Raw genomic sequence first — 23,065 nt, forward strand, 5'->3', positions numbered from 1 at the left:
TAGGATAGATGCCTTTATTTTGCAATTGTATAGAAAGCCCTAAAATATTCATTTTTACATGTATTACTTATAAGTTATGTGAATTTCTTTGACATTCAACATATTTATATTTGTTGTTATGGCCACTCTCCCAATGATTAGGGCATCTATCATCAAAATATAACAACAATAGTGATCACACAGTATGGACATTTACTCAAGGCACTTGCATACCTACTGTTCTCAGAATGCCTTTGTCATTTTTAAAAGCCTTCATCTGTAGTGCAACATGTCACTGTATTTCTCATGCTAGATCCATGAAGTCAATTGAAACTTATCTTCACCACAATCACCACCATTGGTTCTGCTTAGAACATTTTGGAGATAGTAAGTATGTATGTACATCATTTCCACTATAAGCAAGTATGGCCAAATACAGTCACCTTCAAAATAAGGAAATTCGGCAACAATGTGCACATTTGTGGACCAACTTGCTGGCTACAACATTATTCTTAAAAAAAAAACAGTAGCAGAAGTAATTTTGGAGAGTTTGTACCACCATTTCCACCATTCAATTCAACAAAACAGTTCAAAACTCAACAATAATAACAATTTTAAAACATATTTATGGATTTTTATACAATATTTATGGATTTATTTTAACCATATAACTTGTGACAGTTCTCATGAAAGATTGAACCTTAAAAAAAGAGGCATTCCCTGTCGTAAATTTCATTGGCGAGTTTGTAATACTAGTTTGAATCTGTAATCACTCCTTCATATTCAATATAAATGCCTCTTTGGCAAAATTTCTCCTCCTACTTATTACATTTGATTTTTTAAATTATTAACCGAGGAGTAATAAAAGGAAATATGATTACAGCTAATAAAAAGAAGGCAAAAGTCCAGAAAAATCCCTAGAGGCATACCTGACAGCCAATATTTTTTGGCCCCAGACTGAGGTATATATATTTTGTTTGCATTACACAGAACAATACAATATGATTTGAGGAAAATAGTTACTTTTATAAATCAGCTTTGGAAACATTATAACTTCTTCCAAGAAATAGCTTCCATTTGGTGATGTACTATTCTAAAAAGTAGCAACATTAACTCATAGAAATCCAGGTACACAGCACCACTAAGGGGTTATAACTCTGTTAAGGCGGATTCCTAGCACTGCCTAACACTTTTGCTTCAAGGACATAGCCCTCTATAAATGCTTACGACTTAAAATACAAATGGAGTGTTGGAAATCATAGAACAGAGACTGCATCTATTGATTACTTTTATCTTTGCCACTTATCTACCTCTTATTGGGCAGGCTAGACTGGTGACCAAAAAGATATTACTTTATCCTTTCCAAGGAAATCAAAGATTTTAAAATGTAAGTGAGTATAGAATACGGAGAATGAATTTCGATTGATAGTCTTCAATAAAATTTTTATGACAGTTCATAAGTCCACGTGATGTCAAGTTAGCTGGTTGGCACAAAGGGATTTATATGAGTAAGCGAAAAGCATGAATTGTATTATTTAAAGTAACTCTCCTCATCAATAAGCTGAGAAGTTATGAACTTGGTAGTCGACCAAAACCATTGACCAATGTGAATGGTTGCAAAAGGTCAGACTTGCCCATCATCCAGCATTAAAAAAATATAACCCATCTTAGTCATGCAATGATATCAATATTTGATTACATTACTGCCCATGTATGTAATATGAATGAATTTGTATTCATATTAAAAACCATTTGATCTAGACTTAAGCCCGCTAATAATGGACTTGTTCATGATTTATTTTTAACGGTTAGCTCTCAATATCAAAAGAAGTTATGAATCTGTTTCATGCCCTGCTCTATAGTTTTGTCTTTTCCTGAATTTATTACTTTATGCTGAGAAAGAAAAAAAAATTCATGGTCCCTTGTCCAGAATTACATTAATTTATAGCACTATAATATTAGCATTTTTTCTTGGTCAGTTCATATGTTTCACACAAATGGAAATTCATTTAAGTAGAATCAAGTGGATTTTTACAGTCATTTCTCATGTGCAAACATACTGGAATTATCCTCTCGTTAAATTTTGTTATGCCATAAGGCATCGACTTGACTTTTATGGAGCATTTAGAGACAGATTATTGCACCGGAATTGAAAAGTCCAAAATAGTTTGGACACTACATGTGAACAAGGCAGATGTTCTTAAGGGGAAAAGATAGCATAAAAGGAGATGGTCCCAGTCAGAAAAAAATTATTCAACATGGCAATCTATTGTGTCATAATTTACTTATCAAGTGGCATTCTATGGAGATGAGTATGGTTGTTAGCTTTGGTAATATTTAGGCTGTTATCTTCACTAAAACTAATATCACTCAATTCCAACCCTTCATTTCCTACAATTTGTGCACCTGTTACCAACCCATCTGAAGGTACATATCTCTCTGACATCAAAATTTCTGAGCTTTTGACCCCTTGCATTTTGCCTGTGAAGTAATCAAGAATATAGAGCAAATAGTAAATTATATTTGCATGGATGAAGGTATTTTGGGGCATTTGCTGATGTAGCAGGTACAAAAATATTTCATTAACTCGTGGTATAAGGATGGTATATCATTGTTCTCAATCTTTGCAAAACAAATCATTCTCTTACGGCAAAAAGACACCTACAACTTCCCTCTCACATACACAGCTGAGGAAATAACTCACCAAACATTTGCAACGGGTCATAATGGAAATTTAATGATTTTTTCGTAAAAAACTGGGGATATTGAGCTGGCTTACTTATCAAAACACATGAAAGTAAGAGCAATGAATGGCTGATTTTATTCTTTTGAAAAATAAGCGTACTTTTTTGTTGCACTGGATTGGATAGAGATACACTAATTCCAAGAATAAAAATTAGAGTAATTTTAATTTGATCAAGGATTACAAAAGTGACTGACCATGTCTGTATGCATTGGGACCGATAAAGTATGACTCCTCAAACTTTAAAATATGAACCAACTGCATATTGGAGTGAATATTAGCACCACAAACTTAATACCAGCGTCGTGAGGCAGCTTAGCTATTTAGCCATATCACTTAGTAGTTCACATAATTTTTTCATGATCATGCATAAAAATAGAGGAAATAATTAGGATTTGTAGCATGAAGAATTTTTCCAAAACATACCAACTCACTCAAAATGCCGAATTGCACTTCACAAGCTTATATCATTTTCATGGACCACAAATTTAAAGTGAGACCAAAGAGTTGAACCAGTTATTTCTTAAATCTTCTGGCTCTGACATAATTGAGATCGCAAATCACACTTTTTGCATAGGCAAGCCTTAGATAATTGTTCTTGTATAGAAGAAGGGAACTGGGGTACACTGGTGATAAAAACAAAGCTACTATTCTTCTATACATAATTGCAATGGATAAGCTCAATTTCTTTCAAAGAGTATGCCTTTAACAACTCAAACAGAGAGAGTAAATCACTCACATTTATATATCCTCTGAAGTATATACATATATATTTTCATTGTTAACAAATAATTACTTGAAAACATTTTTTTTCAGGAAGGAAAACTCACGACAACTTTATTATATTCATATGTATGTATACCTATGTACACAACTATAGGGCCTAGGAAAATTGCTCTTTTAATTTATCCCAGTGTTTGGAATAGACGATTGAGAAAAAATTTTTGGTTGGAAATAAAAATATCCCTGATTCTTGCTCCGTTTGAACATTGAATGGCCATCAAAAAATGACTTTTTAGCCAACTAAAATCATCATGTCAATACTTACCAATAAGCTGACAAAGTAGCCGAGAAAACATTCAAACACAATCAAAAGGTACTCCACAGAAGGAGCTCATAAATGCATGAAATAAACTTACGTATTTACTATCATCCTTCTGGAAATACTTTGAGTGATAAAATAGCAATGATCACCCTCAATACTCAACCAGTGTAACCGAGCATATAGAACTCTCAAATTAAAAAAAATGAATCCATCCTTCCACTGTGTCTGGGAACAATCATTTGATTTCAAAATCAATCATGCCAAAATAGTGGAATTCTCACCACTATCTACAGTCTTGGAGGCTAAAGGGGGAGACGCATGCACTGAAACACATCCCCCAATGAACTCATACAGGGATTCTTATCATAATTTCTCACTTTCACACACCACAGCACTGTCATTTCCAATGACATAACTTCAGAAAGAATAGACAGCACCACTAAAACATGGTCTGTGCTTCAACAGCACCTCGTTACCACTTGCGGTGAGAGAGAATCCAATGGTTACACCCCAACTGCCTCCCCTTCAGGAGTCCACCGAGGCTGCATTGACACCGGTCACCCCTAAACTGGTTCGGTTATATCGCGGTTGGATTGAGCCAGGAGTCTTGGGTTTTTCGTCCTCGTCATTGGTGAGCGGGCCAGGAGCAGACCATCTCCTCTTCCTACTGGCGGGTGATAGGGATCTCTCGGATGCCTTATCGCCACCTTCGGCAGCCGTGCTTGGAGCTTTCGACTCGGGTGAGCCCGATGGCTTGGAGTCGTGAGATGAAGGATTCAGGGTCTCTTGATTTGTCTTCAGCCTGCTTGAATTACTAGAGGCAGAAGAGGGAAATGAGGATGGCAGTTGAGAAGTTTTGCTCTCACCATTGTTAGCTGTGGAGAAGAAAACATGGACGAATCTCGTGAGATATAAATTCTTGTTTGATCAAAATGAGTTCCATGACAGCACGTGGTTGCATTCAAATATTTACGGGGAGAACATTATGCAGACAAGGGATTGATTTGGTCTTGAAGATGAGGATTGGATAGAAAATGTGAAAAAATATCATATTAGTGAAAGAAATGAAGGGCCTTTGTGACTTCTACAGTTTACTTGACATAGAATGACCGGTTTTGGCTGTCAAGGTATTTTCAAGAACAAAGACATGGTCCTTCACATCATTTAAATGCATTATTTTGTGTTTGTAATGCTTGATAAACACTGCCGCGGTTGCACCATAGTTTGTTAACTGAGTGGTCAGGATACCACAGAACCACATCATTTCCAGAGATCTCAAAAAAATTCATATTTAGAAATATGGCAATCAATCCTATTCATGTTCATCTCATAACATTTGCTCTACAAAGAAATTTGTACAATTTACAGATAGGAGTGACATGCAACAAAATGCTCACTGAGAACTGAGTGGAGAGCTTCAGGAAACCAAACTAAGCACATATCTGGTAGACTAGTAATAATGATAAGTAATTCTTCATTAAAACTTTCACAGGTGTTTGTCATGGTAGTTAAAAAAATTTTGGTCTATGCCGATATATCAATTTTCGAGTGGCCCCAACATTTCCAGTGTTGGTAGCTTTATCAGCAGAATCTTGCCAGCAGAGAAGTGCAGTGGGATGCCGACATCGTAGATTAATATTCTCCTTCTATTATTATTAACACCTCATTGATTGCTAAATAGAGTTTTCTGATATCAATTTGAGGCATTACTCCTGTGGGATTCAGAGTTCATGAAGAACAGATTTACTACGAGAAGCTCTTTTTAGATCTCAATTAATACCATTTTAATAATAATTTATCGATTAATACTGTTCTTACCATGCCCTTAGTAAGTGACAAGCATAGTTCGTGAAACATTGGGGCCACCCAAAAATTGACAAGGCCACATTGCTCAATAAGTTTTCAACTACAATAATGGTAAGGCTTATAAAGCAAATGTATTTTTCACCGGTTCCCAATATATTTGTATTAACTCCATCTTAAACACTAAAATGCCTGAACTCTCTGCCTGGCTAGAATTCCTCCTGTCATCATATTGATCAAAGTTGACAAATCATGAGAAATCAGGTTTGTTTCACTCCTGATAAATCTTAAAGGATAAATATTCTAAGTAAGGCTTGATAGCTTCATGGATAAATTTTTATTTAACTTTCTACACTTTTTATTTTGAAAGAAAACCTCGGAGCAAAAATTTATATGAATCATTCCAACTCAAAGTAAAAAATAATTATTTCATATTTAGATCAAAACTTGCTCATAGAAATTTATTTAATCATAAAAAATAATCTTTAGCTTTCTAGGTTGAAGTACGTATGTATATAAAAGAAACTTAATAGCCTATTGTAAAAACATTACTCAAAAATATTCTTCAACATGTTTGGAAAAGCCAGAAATATGATTTATTCACAGTAAAAATTAAAACATGGGTGACCATATGAAATCTCAACTGCGGTCAAAATGACCACACCAACCTTCAGCAGTTAAATTTAATGAGGGGCTGAGAAGCCAAGGTATATGTATAAGTGATTTTCTTTCTAAACAGAGTTGGGTACAAAAATTGATAAAAGAAATATGTACAGTGTAATTTGGTGGCCAAGGGATACCAGTGAGTCTTTATTCTGTACTGACATCAGTGGAAAATAAAATGCACTGCTAAATGTCTAGTTGATATCGTTTGTTTTCTTTGCCTTATTTCTGTTGCTGACTCTGTCTCAAAAAAGAAATCACTGGTACCCCTTGGCTTATAACCCCCTCATATTAATGAAGGAAAAAGCTCACCTTCTGATGCTTTGATCTCAAATGGACCAGGTTTGGGAAGCTCCTCTTTGACAGTCGTTGAGTTGGCTCCTTTGGCATTGGGTCGCTCCGTCAGGGAAATACACACGTGGCCTATCTTCAGAGGCAAGCAGGAGAGGCCAAAGCGCCGCAGGGATCGCTCTGGGCACACAGATGCCCATCCCCTCCCCACGACAAAGAAAGGCTGCTCCAGTGTGGACTCTAGCTCCACCTGAAAAAAGTGATGATCAGTTGGGTGCGGCTCATCTCATAATAATAATAATAATAATTTCATTTATCTTTATTAGCACCAGGCCCATGAGAAAATAACTGTACCTACATCACTTGCTTATAATTTTAGAATCAATGCATGCATAAAACGAATGAAAAAATAATACAAATTCAAACAAATGCACCCTGTACTACCAACAGTATGGAGACACTTCAATCATAGGCAGATCCAAGGGGGGGCACGGGGGCATGTGCCTCCTCCAGACCCTCAAATATATGCAAGATTTTTAATACTGTCCCATTATCATTGCGTTCGTTTTGTACTACGAAGTATCCTTGTGCCCCTCCCCCCCCCCCCCAGAAAGAAATCCTGGATCTACCCCTGACTTCAATATAACAATAAACAGTCAACAGATGAGAAAGATCACACTATGATGTAATAGAAACCATTGCACATTGTATGTAATAAGGAGAACATTTAAAAAAACACATAAACAAATATAAATTTACAAAAACGAATCATCCCCTATAATCAAGGAAATGTGTGGAAAGGATATTCTCCCTCATTAGATCCCATACACTGCAAGCTGTGCTTGGGATCCTCATGAAATTTGTAGGCTTAAAAACAGAGCTAGAATGCTTTAAGTTTCATGGGAGGCATTTTTTTTAAATTAACCAAGTAATTTCTTTCACAAATAGGGGACACAATTTTGACACAAAAATTGATACATCCATGGAGGTGAAAAAACTTAAATCAAAAGAATGTAAAGAGATATAAGAAAATGCAACTTATTTACTTTCCCATGAGCAAGAAAATTTTTAAATAATACACGTAAATAAGTTATTTCAAGAACAGACACTAAAATATCTGGTCCTTCTGTTTTTCTTTGTTTTTCACGGAAAATTGGTTTTACTTTCAGTAAAGTTTATGTTTTGATATAAAAGCTGAAAAAGTGCCCTTAAACTATTCTGTAACACCTATAGTTTTTTATCAAGATCTTATAGCACCCGAGCACCAATTTAGTCTTTGTTAGATACTGCCGAAAAAAATATTCCATCAATGGACCTGCTTTTCTTATGCAAACATAATTCACCTCCTTTAGTGCAAGTATTGATGTGTATTATGATATTCCTGATGTTTTCAGGAGAGGGTGTATTGAAGGAATGATGAATATCACTTGAAATATATTATATGACAAGAAAAGTCAATTTCAATTTTAATGATTTTATATACGTAATAGGGAAATTGCATACTTTTTATAAACAGTATGCTGATATACTACAGTTAACACTTAGTACCGCAATATACTTTTTTCCGCTTAAAATTCAGTTTATACACTAGAAAATGACTCCCAAAAGTCTCCCGAGTTTCGCGGGCTAAAAAATACCGCCCCCACTAATCTTTGGCCGTGACGTCATAGTTCAGTAGGAGTCCAAGATCCAAGCCCAGTAACTGCAGGTTTGGAAGAGCCACCTTGCGTTTAAAGGAGCACATGGGTGAAATAAGGAAAATATGCAAGTGGTGCATTGTTCCTCTGTGCAATAACACCCCAGAAAACATTTTCGTCTGAATTCCCACGGAGGAAATTAGAAGAAAAGCCTCGATGCATGCCGTCTGTCGGGATGAGCGTTACGGAAAAATAAGAGTATAATAAACGGAATGATAAACCCGTGTGCTATGTGAGCGAAGATAACTTTAATAAAGATAATATTTCCATATTTCATTGACTGAATAACTTGAAACTGAGATTTTTCGATCATTCGGCCGTCGTAGAATAAAAACTCAACTTCACAACAAAAATCGAGATAGGTGTTTCTCGATGGTTACGATGGACTCAAATTATTTACGGCACTTGTTCAATTTCAGTCACGGAAGGACATAGAAAATTCCATGATGTTTAAAATCAAGGGAGGAAATATGAAAATATAGAGCAACGTTGCTCTATATTTTAATATTTTGTACGTACGTTGATCCTCATGCATTCGAGTGCCAGCCAAGAAGACAGCGTTTTCTTCTACTGTCGGCGTCAAAATGATGTGCCGCTGTACTTTGCAAATTCATATCCTGGCTTCACTGCATGCTATAATAATGGACTATACATCATTTTAAAGGAAATTTTATCCTAAATTCTGATTTGTTTTATTACAAAAAAAAATGAAAAATGTAGACACGGCCAGTGCAATAAATGACTCCGCGCACCGAAAAATCAGCCGTTTTGTCAACTTCATGAACTTTGCAACTCAACCCAAGGAAAACTACTACGTCTACAGCATTCATCTTCCACATTAATTTACACTCAACAGTGCGGATTAATAAAATGGCTTTTGGGTATTTTTATAACTTATATTTTGTTATAAATTAATGAAAATATTTAAACATTATCTTGTCCCATAGTTTACCCCGAAAGATAAAGGAAGTTGTAGATGGAAAAAGAATGGAATCCAGAGGTGGTCACAAAAAATGAATCGCAGCATTCTTTGATTTTATTTTACGCCGGCTTGCTTTTCAGAAAAAGTTGAGTCACAAGAGGAATGTTCCGCGGCCCTTGATTTAGAAACTGTGGATATAGAGGAAGACGTGTGGATCAGCAATTTCCATTTAGTTGGTTGTCAGGATAAACCAAGGATCCATTTAAAGGTTGTCAGGCCATCGTAAAAAGATAGGACTGATGCACTACAGGGGAAATGGGGTGTTTGAGGGAAAGTCAAACCCAAAGTTGCCCAAAGAATGCGCAGTTCTATGTTGCTCTTTCCCCAGTTAAAACCAAATAAAAATTGGATTGGGATGATATTTTCACCACGGGTTCCAGTGATAGTGCAGGTGATAATGGTCATCGTCGAAGATCATCCCTCTAGGATTTCCGATTCGGAATTTTTAAGTGACAACCGATCGCAATGACGATGAGCTCGCCTTTAGAGTTTCAGATATATCGTGAGAAAAGCTCCCAAAATGTATTAGACTCTGTTTGGAAAACATTCACATTTTAATGCTAAATTAGGAAGGATTTACATTTTACAAAAGTAACTTATTAACACCTAAAGACGTTGTGTTTATTATATTGATCGAAGAGCGATTGACCGATTCTTTCTGCAGAATAGGAAGTGGCTTCGGGGTTTTGAGTCACAAGATGGTAGATTGTGTTGCAAGTTCGTCTATATTATCGCTACTAAATTGAAACATTAATAGTCTGGCTTCTTCAGAGCTTCCTGTCGCCCTCCAGGCAAGGTATTTTTAAGTTGAAAGTATCATCGACAGCTTAGAGGTGGAAATAAGTTCATCATAAGACTACCGGACTGCCAAAAGAATACACATTTCACATGAGTATACGCTTTCGCCAATATTATACGCAAGTCTCACTTTGTTATGAACTATAAAACATTTCAGATGCACATCAGCTACCTTTCCATTTCTCGGAATCGACTTTCCGCGCCTACGAAGTCTACAGTTTCACTAAAATACCCTGTTATCATGATGGAATCAGTAACAGGAAGGTTGCTAGGATCAGCCTAAGAATAACCATATTCCTTCATCTTTACGCAATCTATCGCTTTCAATGAAGAAAAAATAGATCAAATAATATCCCTGAAGTCACAATGAACAACTGCGATACGTCTGGACTTCAATAAATGAATCATAACCACGCCGTCGCATGTATAAGTATGCAACCTCTACTATAACCGTGCCGCCGTCTCTCCTCGTACTGAACTATGACGTCACTTTTCTACCAGCCAATCATCGGGCGTTTTCGCTTCTCACTTGCATTTGAAAATTCTCGTGAACTTTGATGCATTAAATATCGTAAACCACGTCATAAAATAATAAAAAAACTTTCACCGAGGTATGCAAACATATATTTTTATATAATTTTGGGGCTATTGATTATATCTGAAATATATGCAAGTTCCCTATTCTTTGGGGTATAAGTTTTAATTCATGAACAGTGTGTAGAGTAAATTTTGTAAAATTTACAATCAGTTTACAAGACACCAAAATTTTGTAACTATGATTCAGACTCAAAATTTGTGGCATCTCTGTATTGACACTCCTCTATAAATCCAACTAGGCACAATTTTTAAGATTTATATATTTATTTATTACACATTGCTGCAAGTAGGCCATTGCCTAGTGGCAGCATTAGATTTAAGCAAATGAATGGCAAAGTCTACCTTCCTATGGACAATATTAAGAAACAGAAAATACACCTATAGTATAAAAAATAAATCAATTCTAATATCCTGTGACGAACAAGTAAAGATTAACCCATATAACCCAATTTCAAACTCTCCTCAATAAACCACAATGTCATCAACCAATAAACGATGAACACATATTCTTAAAAATTTTAGTACCTGCAGGGAAGATCTAAAATATTTTCAGGTTGGTCGTTCCAGTCCTTCATTCCTCTGTGTAAGAGGGATTTTTTCAAAATGTCTGTTTTCTATTTCTTGAACTTAATTTGGAATTTATGAGCTTTCCTTCCCAGGTAGCAGGGTTAGTCCAGCTTTTGACCTATTTCCCTCCAACCCATTACTATCACAGCTGTGTCTTTACTGATACGAAATCAATCATACGAGGACTACGGGCGTATCCAGCGAGGGGCAGCTACCCCCCTGGAAGCAAAAATCGCAAAAGTCTTTAATCAAAATCAGTACTGGATTGAAACGAAAGTTTTCACCAAATTTCCTTAAAACCCACGAAAAATGATATGTATTAGTGTAAGATATCTAACTAAAATAAAACCATTTTTCAAGGAAATAATCTTATTAACTACTAAAGCGCTGTTATAATTTTCTCAAAATGTTAGTTTCATTCACCTTTTCCATGCTATAATGTCACAACTTATCTTGCCCCACCTCTAGTAATGATCCTAGGTACGCCCTTGACGAGGATTTATTTTCCTAAAACATATATAAACCTAGACGTGCCTATCACAGTCTCATCTTCTTCACAATTGAAAAAAAATTTTCTCACCTTAAATACTCTCTTCATACGTGGCCGCTAAAATGTAATATACTGACCATATCAAAAGTATACGAGGTGTGCATACGTATTCGTGGCATGCGACAGTGGCGCCATATAAAGCTCACCTCATCACCTCGAAAAGCGAGGGAATCCATTAAAATTTCAGCCGTGCGTGCGCGCCGACCCGATAAGGACGTGAAAAATGCTCCCTTATAAAAATTACAGCCATTTTTATTCGACGAGCATGCTTCTCAAACATCGGCTCCTTTTCGCCCGAATGAAACCGCAAGTAAAGACAGAATCGCAACGTGCGTTGGGCACGAAATATTTCAAATCTGATGACCTCGAGGGTACCTCCTTCTCTTATTTTTGCACTGAATTTATCATGCGGAGATCGTCGAAAAAATTAATTTGCGGAGACCCAGAGTAACCCAAAAAAATGCGGAATATAGCATAAAATATGGCCAAACGTTGGTGACAACGAGTGGACTATATTGCATACACACTTTGGCTGAGTTGCAATTGATTGCCCAAAGCCATTTACAGCGCGATATCATATAATTGATATATTTTCGACATGCGCTTAACCCTTGCTCTTTCAAATCGGTCACAAAGCTTTGTTTCTCCCCCACAACGCTTCCTCAGTTTAATTATTGTTTATGGCATTGCTTAGTCATTGTGAAATTGCCACTTTATTTATTAAAAGCACTGTTCCTTAGCCATCATAACTTGCAACTTTGCTGTATGTGATTAAACTTCTCTAAAACGAAATGAATAAAACTAAATGTGAGATATCATTTGATAAAACGTTTTCTTCAAAGTAACTATTTGTCGTTGATTCAAATATCGATTTACTGTTATTTTAATCTATTTTTCATAACATAGAAATTTTTATTTGCACATCTTTTTTTTTTTTAAAAGATACACATATTTCTTTTTTCTCATTTTTTTTAGATTTACCTACTCCTCCTATGACAATTCTTCTGCTTCCATCTTAACTCCATAACCACGACCGCCTTCAATAACTTACGAAAGAGGCAATGTAGTCATCGTGGCACAAATGCGCGTATTGAGATGCGGTAGTTTTACTTCAGCAGAAAAATTAACCGTTGGGATGGCGACGCAAATATAAAATCATAAATCGTGGTTGAAAAAAGAAAATGGCCTCCTTGTCTTGTACTAGTGCCGTCGTAATGACATAAGGACAGATAAACACAGAGGAGGAAAATCTATGAAATCTATAAAAACGCCACGTAACTTAGTTACGAGTATTCAATAAGTAAGCAAATAGTACGATATCATCGAAGCATATTGCTCCCGATGGCTACCTTATGGGGCAGGGCCGGCCTTAGGGCGGGGCGACCGCCCCGGGCCCCGCGCTTTGGGAGGCCCCTCGTTCGTGAAAAAAATTAAAATATAAGATAGTTTTGAAAACGCAATTTCAACTATTACTGTATTGTTAAGTCCGTGCTAGACAAAATATAATATTATGAAAAAGGAATAATAATGCAGTAATTTGTATTGTGCAATTGCGTTTGTTACATACTTAGCCAGTGAGTGGTAGGGATTCAAAATGCTCGAGTTTGTAGATGGGGTATAGAGTTTAATATTTTAAGTGAAGGGCCCCGCACTGAAGGTTCGCCCCTAGCCCCGCACCTGCTAGGGCCGGCCTGTTATGGAGGAACAACAACATTTTGAAATGAAAGCTATTGAAAAGAGGGTAAGTTCAAGAGAAATTTTAGGTAGTGAAAGAGAATCAACCCGTGGAACTGGCCACTAGAATACCATTCTTTGGAGAAAATACCTAATGAACAAAAGTTACGTCCGAAAACGTGCTATTATGCTAAATAAACGTAATCAGTCATCGCATGATGAAATGTCTCCATCATGAAGTTTGGAAGGGTAAAATAACTATACAAGTCAAGAAAAGCGTACGATAAAATATAGCACGATAAGATAAAAATTCAAAGAGAGAGAATTAATGAGAGAATTGATAGAAAAAATGGACCAAGGTAAAATAATATTGAAAAATTTAAAGTTTTAAAATTAAATGTGGAAAGAGCAAGAAGAGAGTTAAAATCAGCACGTAGGTAGCTTAGGTGTAAATGATTGCAAGAAAAAAGTTTGAAACGCCGCGCCGACAAGAATCGTCCATCAAAACGTACTTCGGCGACGCCCAACGTAAAAAGGCGGATTAAAAAAATAAAACGGCTGGCTTTAAAAAAAAGAACGCTCCTCATGACCTTTTTTATCTTCTCACCGACACCCTAGCTCGGCCGAATTTTAATGGTATCCATCGCAATCCTGTTGCGTGTTCATTTTTTTCCAGGTATCACAGACCACGTCATGCGTCTGCAAGACGATGCATGGAGATAGTATTCACCGCAGAGCGTGACGACAATGAGGTTTGCCCGGCAATCAGGAGTAAGGTCGAAGTCGAACAGAAAGTCACCCACGCAAGGAATTTGCAAAGCGAGATACGTAGTGCAAGTCATTTTAATGACTATTACGAAATATCTTATTCTCGTTATACTAGATTCATTGACAGCAACTGGAAAATAGCCTTTCTGTGCTGTAATTTCTCGGAAATTTATTAGAAAAACTGCATTTCTATTCAGGCTCTAATGCAAGCACTTCCTCAAGCACACGAAAAATGTTATTCCTGTTAGAATATACATGTCATTTTGACAGAAAGCTGCTACGATTTTAGTGATACCTTAGGAAGTTTTGCCGTCGTGTACGAGATCCATCAATGCTACAAGGTAAATTAAGTTGCACACTGTATGGATAATTCAATGTTTATATATTTAGGTTAACGTTTATTCCAGCTATTTCACGAGGCCTTCCCGGTAAAAATTAAATTAAGGCGTATCATCGTACAAACTTCAAAATGACGTCTATGAAGACAAATATCCACGTCTATGAAAACAAATTGATACTCCATGCGTGACATTTAAAGTGGCTCGGTAGTAACCAACATACCTATCTTTGTTAGTATTTTTTCGAAGGAGTTGAGGTGAAACACTTTTCCTTCGACCAGTTGAGGTGGTAATTGATCATTTATCTTAAGGAAGTAGAATAAGGTTACGAAGTAAAATACAGTCTATGGCCACGGAGCCAGATAGTTACCTCTTGCGTGTCACCATCATCTCAGAAGAGATTAAAAATACGCAGACCCTTTGAATAAGCGGCAAAATTTTCATGCAGGAAGTTTTCGCGACTCGTGGCAGTTATGGCATGAGGAACCCACGTTGTTCTTATTAAAAATAAATTCCTAAAGTCAGACCTAAAAGGTCACCTACCACCTACCGAAAGGAGCCTTTTTTGCTATATATTCTAAGGATCAGCGATTTAACAAACAAATTCCCAGACGGAAATTTACGTTTTATCTCAAGAAGTATCACAGGAAGCAGGGTGGATTTAAAGTTTTTCCCAAGAGAAAATTATCTTAAAGCTCCTTTCATGACAAATAAGTAAAACAATTCATTAAAAAAGAGCCTTATTTATTATTTAAGATGAAATTACTCTGTAATAGATAATGTTTATTTGTAATAATGGTGATTAATTGATGATTATGAGTTTTTTTCCATATTTAAAGCCGATAAACCGGTCAGGAAACTCATAAAATAAGCTGTATCTTAGAAGGTAATCAGATTATCAGACGCCCTCCTCTACTAATTGATGTAGAACTACATTAATTAAAGTTAAATTTGTATCAATGACAGTGCATAAGGATGACAGGGACTTTGGTGAGATGGAATTCAAGAAAGGACGCTTGAGGGGCGTGGGTTGGGGAAAGGGAGAACACTATTCTTTGGGACCAGTCCGTGGGGGGCATTCTAATTTTTTGGGCCCGGAAATATTGAGCCCAAAAGAATAAGAAAGACCCCTCAATTCACCCACCCAGTTTTGCTTCTGCACGGCCAAGGATGGCATGATTCAGACAAGGGCGATTTTTAGCATTGGAGAACAAGCATAGTGCATAAATAGATTAAAACATTCGCGGTCCATGATGACTAGCACAAGTCCTGGTGAGAGAAAACATTTTAGGACGAGATTGCTAAGTGAGGCTTTCGAAAAGACATAAGAAGACATAAAAACAATGTTAACAGAGATCGAGGACAGACCATTAGCTCATCATGGCTTCCAGTTATTTCGAAAGAAACGAAGAAATTCGAGGAAGCCCCAAACCTACCCCAACCTTTCCCCCACCATCACCACCTTGACAGTACTTAAAAAGATAAATGCGTAAGAGATTTACCATTGCCCTGAGGAATTATTCAGCAGCGGAGATAAAACTGTTGACCAGCAATCCAAATGAAGCGACTACACCCAATAAAAGAAATACTTCTTTCACTTGGCTTAATACACCCAACCCACCGCCGATTGACATATAACATTAAATTTCTTCATTGCATTATGAATGGGTTTTTCATATGCATTGATATCCTTTCATTCTTTTCAATCCATATCCGGGCCCGCACGACCCGTAATACAGAAACTTTACACCTGCCCAAATTCCGAGTATCAATTTCGTAAAGATCCCTTTTCTACCGTTTACCTTCGCTTTTAAATTCCTTCTCAAATACTTCTCTTGATCTCTTTGCCTCCCGCACCAGTTTTAACACCCAACCGCAGAGCCATATATTCTGTATAAATCCCCTTTTGTATAAATTGCATTTGTTAAACATTATTGATATTAATGAGATTATTTTTTTACTTTTTTTCATCATATAATCATTATTTGTTATTTATTTCCTTTTATGTGACCCAATTTAAATGCCTTAGTGATGTTTTTGGTGTTAAAGAGAATACCGCTGGAAAGTATTGTGTAGCAAATCTAGTGCTTGTCTCACGAATATTACTAAATAGGGTCCTCAAGTTGGTCTCTAAATGTGTCGTCGTCACCCACCGCGCTTTTTAATGGGTTTACAAAAGACGCCACTTACGTTGCTCAAGGACAAAATGATCCAAGTTTGGTGGGGAAATAAGGTATAATTAAGTGTGTTAACCAAATTCCATATACATGACGAAGTGATCTATCAAATTTATAACTTTCCAATGCTATTCCTTGCAATTGCAAACATAATACGGCAGAATATTGGAAAAAAGTGGATCGCATAGCACTCATCGTCTTGCCGTGGATATTTATGAAAACCGATTAAAATGCGACCGAAGAGACAACAGAAATCAGCCTTATATGGGGAGGAATTGGACCTTCTCAATGCAGTCCCCTTGGCTCGTCTACATACTTGGGTCTGCGTCAGGTCAATTCCTCTCCTAAAGACTTATTCAGAAATGTAGCACAGTGGACCATTAACATAAACACAGTGTAATGAAAAATAATTGACTTAGTGCAGGTACGCGAGTATTGGAACTACTCCACTTACTGACTTTGACCGTGAACAAATGAAAACATAGTCAAATGCACACCAGTCATTCAGTCAACCATCGCCCGTTGAATTGCCGAATAAAAAATATAGGGTGCCATTTAAAAAAGACATACCGCTGCTCATATCTTTGTAAATAACAAAGCTACAAGGAAGGCAGTCATGCTGATTAATGTCCCCTGACGGCTAATGGACATTTGCTTGACACATTTTTGAATTTGCATCTAGACAAAAAGTTATTTCGGGTGGTCAAGATAAATGGGACACGCTGTATGTTTGAGTGGTTCGAGTCGCACAGTAAAACTCACCTGTGACCTCTGCTTGTCGCTGCCGTAGGCCAGGGTGAGCCTCGCCGTGCCGTCTTCGGGCCTCTCCTCGAGCGCCACCACGGTCGAAGGGTCAAGCCGGATGGCCTCGCTGCCCTCGGCGCAGCGCACAAAGTCCTCGGTGCGCAGCTCCTCCACGCGCACTACCTTGCCGCCGCGCAGCTGGATGAGCGAACCCTTGGAGAAGCACTCCTCGAGGGGCGTTCGCGTTGAGGAGGGAGACGGAGGGGTGCCCACCGACGGAGACTTCAACGCCTGAATCTGCTGCTGTTGAGGCGAAGCTGTTGGATTGCACGAAATGACGCGAATATTAGTCTTCCGTGGATGATAAAAGACTATAGAGATAGAATAAAAATAAAATTTTGGGGGGGTTCATGAATGGGTATGGGGGTACGGAATAGAAAACAAAATTAAATTCATCGTTTTTGTGGAGGTGGAATAATCCACCACACTTTCAATTCCTAAAAAATGGAATGTTCCACAGCAGACCGAAAAGTAATAAATGTATACGAAAAGCAAGGAACTGTGATTAAATTGGGGCCTAGCTGCGAAGAAGCAACAATACTGAAAGGAGTTTTACAAGATTTTTTTCTTGCCTTGCGTAGTCTACAGTTCCTTCATGAATGAAGTCATCAATGAAATAAGAGAGGAGGAATATTTTAACGATTATATCATGAATTGATGGTCATCTAATATGGAAATTGAAACGAACATACTATTTGTATATAATCCTTAAAGTAACCATAGTACTTACATAGGCTTATATGGTTAATTCAGAGATAGTAAGATATGTTACCGTAGTAGCCGTTTCCACGATATTCCACCGAAATCATTTCGCGGGTGTTGAGCCACCAATGTTAATGGAAACAGGATATGAGGGATCACAGAGCGATGTGACTCTTGATTTTAAATTTTGTATGAAATAGGAGATCTTAGGAAGACGGTGTGGAAGCAATGAACAGCAAACAGCTCTTGAAAAATCAGTAATGATGTTGGTAATTGGGGTAGGAATATGCATTATTACGTTGATATAATTTAATGTAAGATTTTTTTATTTTTATGGCGCGGAAAGACCATCTAAACCTTTCAGGGGGGACTATAGAGCTTTTGCGTTATTCACGCAAAATTTGAGTCACCACCGAGGTTGTAGACGAGTTGCAGAATGACTGTATTGAAATCATAATCTTGTGTGGAGGCTGAATGCGGAGCGGTTGTGTGGACACTTGCCTTGTGCACCCGGTGTCACGGCAGCCGGAGACTTTAACGCCTGTCCCATTGACTGCTGTCCTCTGGGCGCCCCGGGAGGCGACGGCGTCGAAGAGGAGGACGAAGACGAGGTAGACGGATTGAGCCCGGACGAGGGCGCCTTCGACCCCGACCCCTTCCTCCGCTTCACTCCGGTGGAGGGAGGCGAACCCTTGCTGGCGGACGGGGATCTGGGCGGCTCCGCACCGCCGTTCTGCTCCGACCTCGTGAGCAGCAGGCGGTGCTTCAGCGAACCCTCCTTCCCGGAGGGCACCTTGAAGGCCGTCGCCTGGGACGGGTGTTGGGGCGGAGAGAGGGCGGGGGCCGGCGCAGCCGGGGGCAGCGGAGGCGGGAAGTGGGCCGCCGACAGCCGGGGGGCGACGGTGGCTGGGGGCGGCAGGGACGGCCTCCTCAGGACGGACTGGCCCGGCTTCACGGGCGACGTGGGGTAGAAGGGATCGTACGAGGGGAATGTGGAGGTGACGGGGGTGGTGATGGGCCCCACGGTCAGGGCGGGGGAGGTGAACGTGGGGGCGATAGGGGCGGAGGAGGGAGGCGGAAGCTGGTCGTGGGGCGGACCGTACGGGTGCCCCACGAGGTGAGACGGGTGCTTCTGGGGTGAACTGTGGAGGGAGTACGGGGACGATGCCGGTACCGTGGCAGACGACGTGGCGGTTGGTGAGTATGGTGCTGGGGCCATTAGGGGGGCAGAGGGTGGCGATGCGTCTTGGGAGAAGTAAATGGGACCCGTCGGCTGGTATATAGTGTGCGGGGCAAAGCCCCCGAGGGCTCCCGCCCTGCCACCCAGGCTACCATTAATGACCATACGCGACCTTTTGGTACTGGAAACTTCCTCCTGGTGTCCCGATCGCTTGTGGACCAGGTTCACCGCCTCCGCTCCATCCTCCTCCGCGGCGGGGGCCGAGTCCACCGCCTCCGCCCCCTCCTTGAGCCTCTCCTCACCCCCGGGACCGGCCTCTGCGGCTTCCGGGCTCCGGACACCATTGTAAGCTGGCACCGCCGGCGGGACCACGTGGTTGGGCATGGGCCTGGACGGCGGGTGGGGGCGGAGGAAGCGGGGCGGGGAGGGCGACCTCCCTGTCCCCGGGGGCGGACCGGAGGCACCCGAAATGGGGGTCCCCAGGTGGTGCTGGGCCAGGTGGTGGCTCGAGTGTCGGTGCTGCTCGAAGGCTATCATGGCTGCGGCGGCTGCATACTGGGAGTGGTGGTGATGGTGGTGGTGATGGGGGTGCAGGTAGGGGTGCGGGGGAGGAGCGAGCTGGTGGTGCGGGTAGAGAGGGTGCGGGAGGGGGAGCGGCAGCGGGAGGGGAGGGAGCTGAGCCATGGTGGAGGGTGCGGAGGGTCCGAGGAGGGCGTGGTGAGGCGAGAGGGCGTGGTGGGGCGAGGGGGGCAAGGCCCGGGGCGGCTGGGAAGGGGGCGGAGGCCGGTGGGGCACAGCAGGCCCCTCTTGACTCGCTGTGGCTGAGATCATGGGAGTGGACCGCCGATTGGCAGGACCTGCAAGCAGAAAATATCGAACATGTTACAAAGGTTTGTAGGAGAAACAAAGAAGGTGCACGTATTTCTCACCACAATTATTCAGAAAGTATATTTGGTTTGCTCGGAAGTTGATTCGTGTAGGCACATATTATTTTACATAAAAACTTAATTTTATAATCTTCTAACTGTATAATTACAAATCATTTACCTTAATCTATAGGCAGTTAAACCAATTAACTCAATTAAATAATTATGTATCACGGTGAAATGGTGGAGTTGTAGACCCAAACGATTAATTGATGGATATAGACGTTCAATGATAATAATAACTCTTATTTATAATCAATGACAATATTTCATCGAAACAATTATCTGCCGCGAACAATGCAAATTAAATTATTGAGCACTTTGTCCTATCGAAATTGTAAATGCACCTTTACCAGCATTGTTACGACAGGCATTCGTTTCTGTGCCATATATGTACAGATTTATTTCAGGTGACAAATTATGAAGTATAAACCTTTTGTGACGATTCATTCGGATAACAAAGGTCCTGTAACTTTTAGAGACGTAACTAGTGCCCCGTTCACTCGATATAATACAGTTCCAGGGTATTTAATTACTTTGCAAACATGACTTTACCGTCCTCTCAACCTGGTTATAAAACCTCTCTCCTCCGTTTTGGAAAGCAACTTGTGAAAGAGGCATAAAGCCATATCACTTTCCGTTATAAGAACGGCACGTGGGAAAAAACGGCGCCATTGAGTACACACAATTTGCTTCCTTTGACGTTCAACGAAGCGTTGCTTTATTCTTAAGCAGGTTGAGACATGACCCCATCTCGTCGAAAGGGGTAAACAGATTGCGTGATCGTGCTACAGATGACAAAAATGAGAACTTTGCTTTGGGGTTCGCTTCTTGTAACTTATTCTAAATGACATGCACGAAAATTATTTTCTGCGATAGTTTAAATTAAAGAAAAGTTCATAAATGCAGACCGTATTATTATTATTATCATTAAAATTGTCGTCAACATTACCCCAGTATTGATATTTTTCAGTTAAAGAGAGAGAAGAGAGCTTGTCGCTATGCATGAGATAAGATACAGAAATGCTATTGTTCTTTGTTCTAACAATAAGGAAGCATTTCTCCACACCATTCTATCTAGGTTTTGTACTGAAATAACAATGCTTAGCATCATTTTGAATCAAATTTCTTAGAATATTTCATTCATAAATTATGGAAAGTCAGCATGCTATGCAGAAGCCAGTCTCGAAAAGGCCATAGCCAGTTAAGAAAAAGTCATACTCGTTATTTCATAAGATTAAACGGAAAAATATTACTGAAGCTAACGCTTTATATAGTCTGCTCAATTCAAAATTGTGAGTTATCTGATCAAGAGCTAAAATTAGGAAAGATTCGGACGTGTTATTAGCTGAATATAATGTTCCTGAGGCAACGCAGTTTCAAAACCCACTTAATGACTCCATTCAGTTTGCGAAAAATAATAGCCTCAAACATCTGACCCCACTTGAGTTGGGTTATCCGAGATTTTTAATTGTTGATCAACAAGTGGATTAAGGCGCTGGTGACGGCCTCTGGTCATGTTCCCTAGTCCTAAATAAATATTAACTCATGACTTTTATATCCGATACACCCAGCAGATTCACTGTCGGACGTTTTCGACGGAATAGCCCGATTCTTGGCTCATGAAAATGGTCAATTACGTGGCATTTAATGGAGTTATGGCCCTAAAAAAACATGTGTCCACTTCGGGGAGCCTTCTCAAAAGGCGAATGGGGAGGGTTAGGCCACGGAACTAAGATATTTACTTAGGGTAAGAAAACGAGATACAAGCCAGAAATAAAATTCACATCCATGTATGGTTTACATTAAATGGATTCTGACCTAAAATGTATAAAACCTCTGCCGGTATATTAAAACGCTTTCCGCACAAAAAAAACGCGTACTTGCGCAACTCCACGTAAATCTAATCAAGTTTTTATTTGTATCCTCAGCAAAGGATAAAATGTAGCTTTGATTCAAATTAAATAAAAGAAGCAAGAGGGTAAAATTTGCTTTGAACTAGTATGTCATCATCAAAGAAAATTTAACTCCAAAAGTGATCAATAAGATAAAGAATTATCTAAATGCTTACAATTAGATGCACGTATCGAATGCATCGGCGTAGCAAACGTCGATAATGAGTACTAAAGAAGTGTCAATTGCATCCGTAGTCAAGGAAATGGTGGAGATGACAAAAAAAATCAATCTGGAATCGAGTTCAGGAAATACTCTTGAAGTAGAAATTTAATACCAGATGCTGATTTAGTTTGGTTGAGTTATCATTCGTCTTAAACGACGACAAGATAAATAGCGGTTGCTGCCATAAAATTAATCTTAATTACAGAAAATGTTTTATATCGTTAAAGCAAGGCGAGGTAGCACTTTAGGGATTTGGTGGCAGAGATTTTTCAGAGGCTGCATAATATATGCTAGAGTTCCTTGAGGAGGACGCTTTAAGTGTAGCACTCCGTCCGTTGAATGGGAAGTTAAGCCGTGATCCCCTTGGAGCCTTTTGTTAGGAACTGGCTAATGTCGACGCTGGAATTTTCTCTTACCAAGCGAATAATGATACATAATATATTGAAATGCATTATGTAAAAAACACTGTTAGGGATGACAAAGTCGTAACATAAAAAATATAAACTGTACGTAATTCTCCTTACAATAAAACCATGCTCAAAACCGCACTACTCTTATATGAAAAGCCTGTATACATTGGTCCGCTAGTATAAATGTATGTATCATGAAAGTAAATTTGGAAAATGAAATTTTGGTGTATCATTCACATTAGCACTGCTTCAA

At 39.1% G+C, this 23,065-nt stretch overlaps 1 protein-coding gene across 2 annotated transcripts in view; it reads right to left on the minus strand.

Moving 5' to 3' along the window:
* Positions 1–23,065, minus strand: part of LOC124163372 (nascent polypeptide-associated complex subunit alpha, muscle-specific form-like) — a 385,994-nt gene continuing 362,929 nt past the window's right edge. The window contains exons 2-5 of one of the 2 annotated variants that reach the window (XM_046540246.1): positions 18,680–20,215; positions 17,435–17,733; positions 6,546–6,774; positions 1–4,642 (exon numbers count right to left, since the gene is read on the minus strand). In XM_046540246.1, the coding sequence (XP_046396202.1) occupies positions 4,293–4,642; positions 6,546–6,774; positions 17,435–17,733; positions 18,680–20,189 (2,388 nt within the window). In that variant the 5' untranslated portion in view covers positions 20,190–20,215 and the 3' untranslated portion in view covers positions 1–4,292. The remainder of the gene's footprint in view (positions 4,643–6,545; positions 6,775–17,434; positions 17,734–18,679; positions 20,216–23,065) is intronic. The other variant, XM_046540247.1, reaches the window with a different exon arrangement.

Source organism: Ischnura elegans, chromosome 8 (assembly GCF_921293095.1).
Source record: "Ischnura elegans chromosome 8, ioIscEleg1.1, whole genome shotgun sequence".
Taxonomy (NCBI): Eukaryota; Metazoa; Arthropoda; class Insecta; order Odonata; family Coenagrionidae; genus Ischnura; species Ischnura elegans.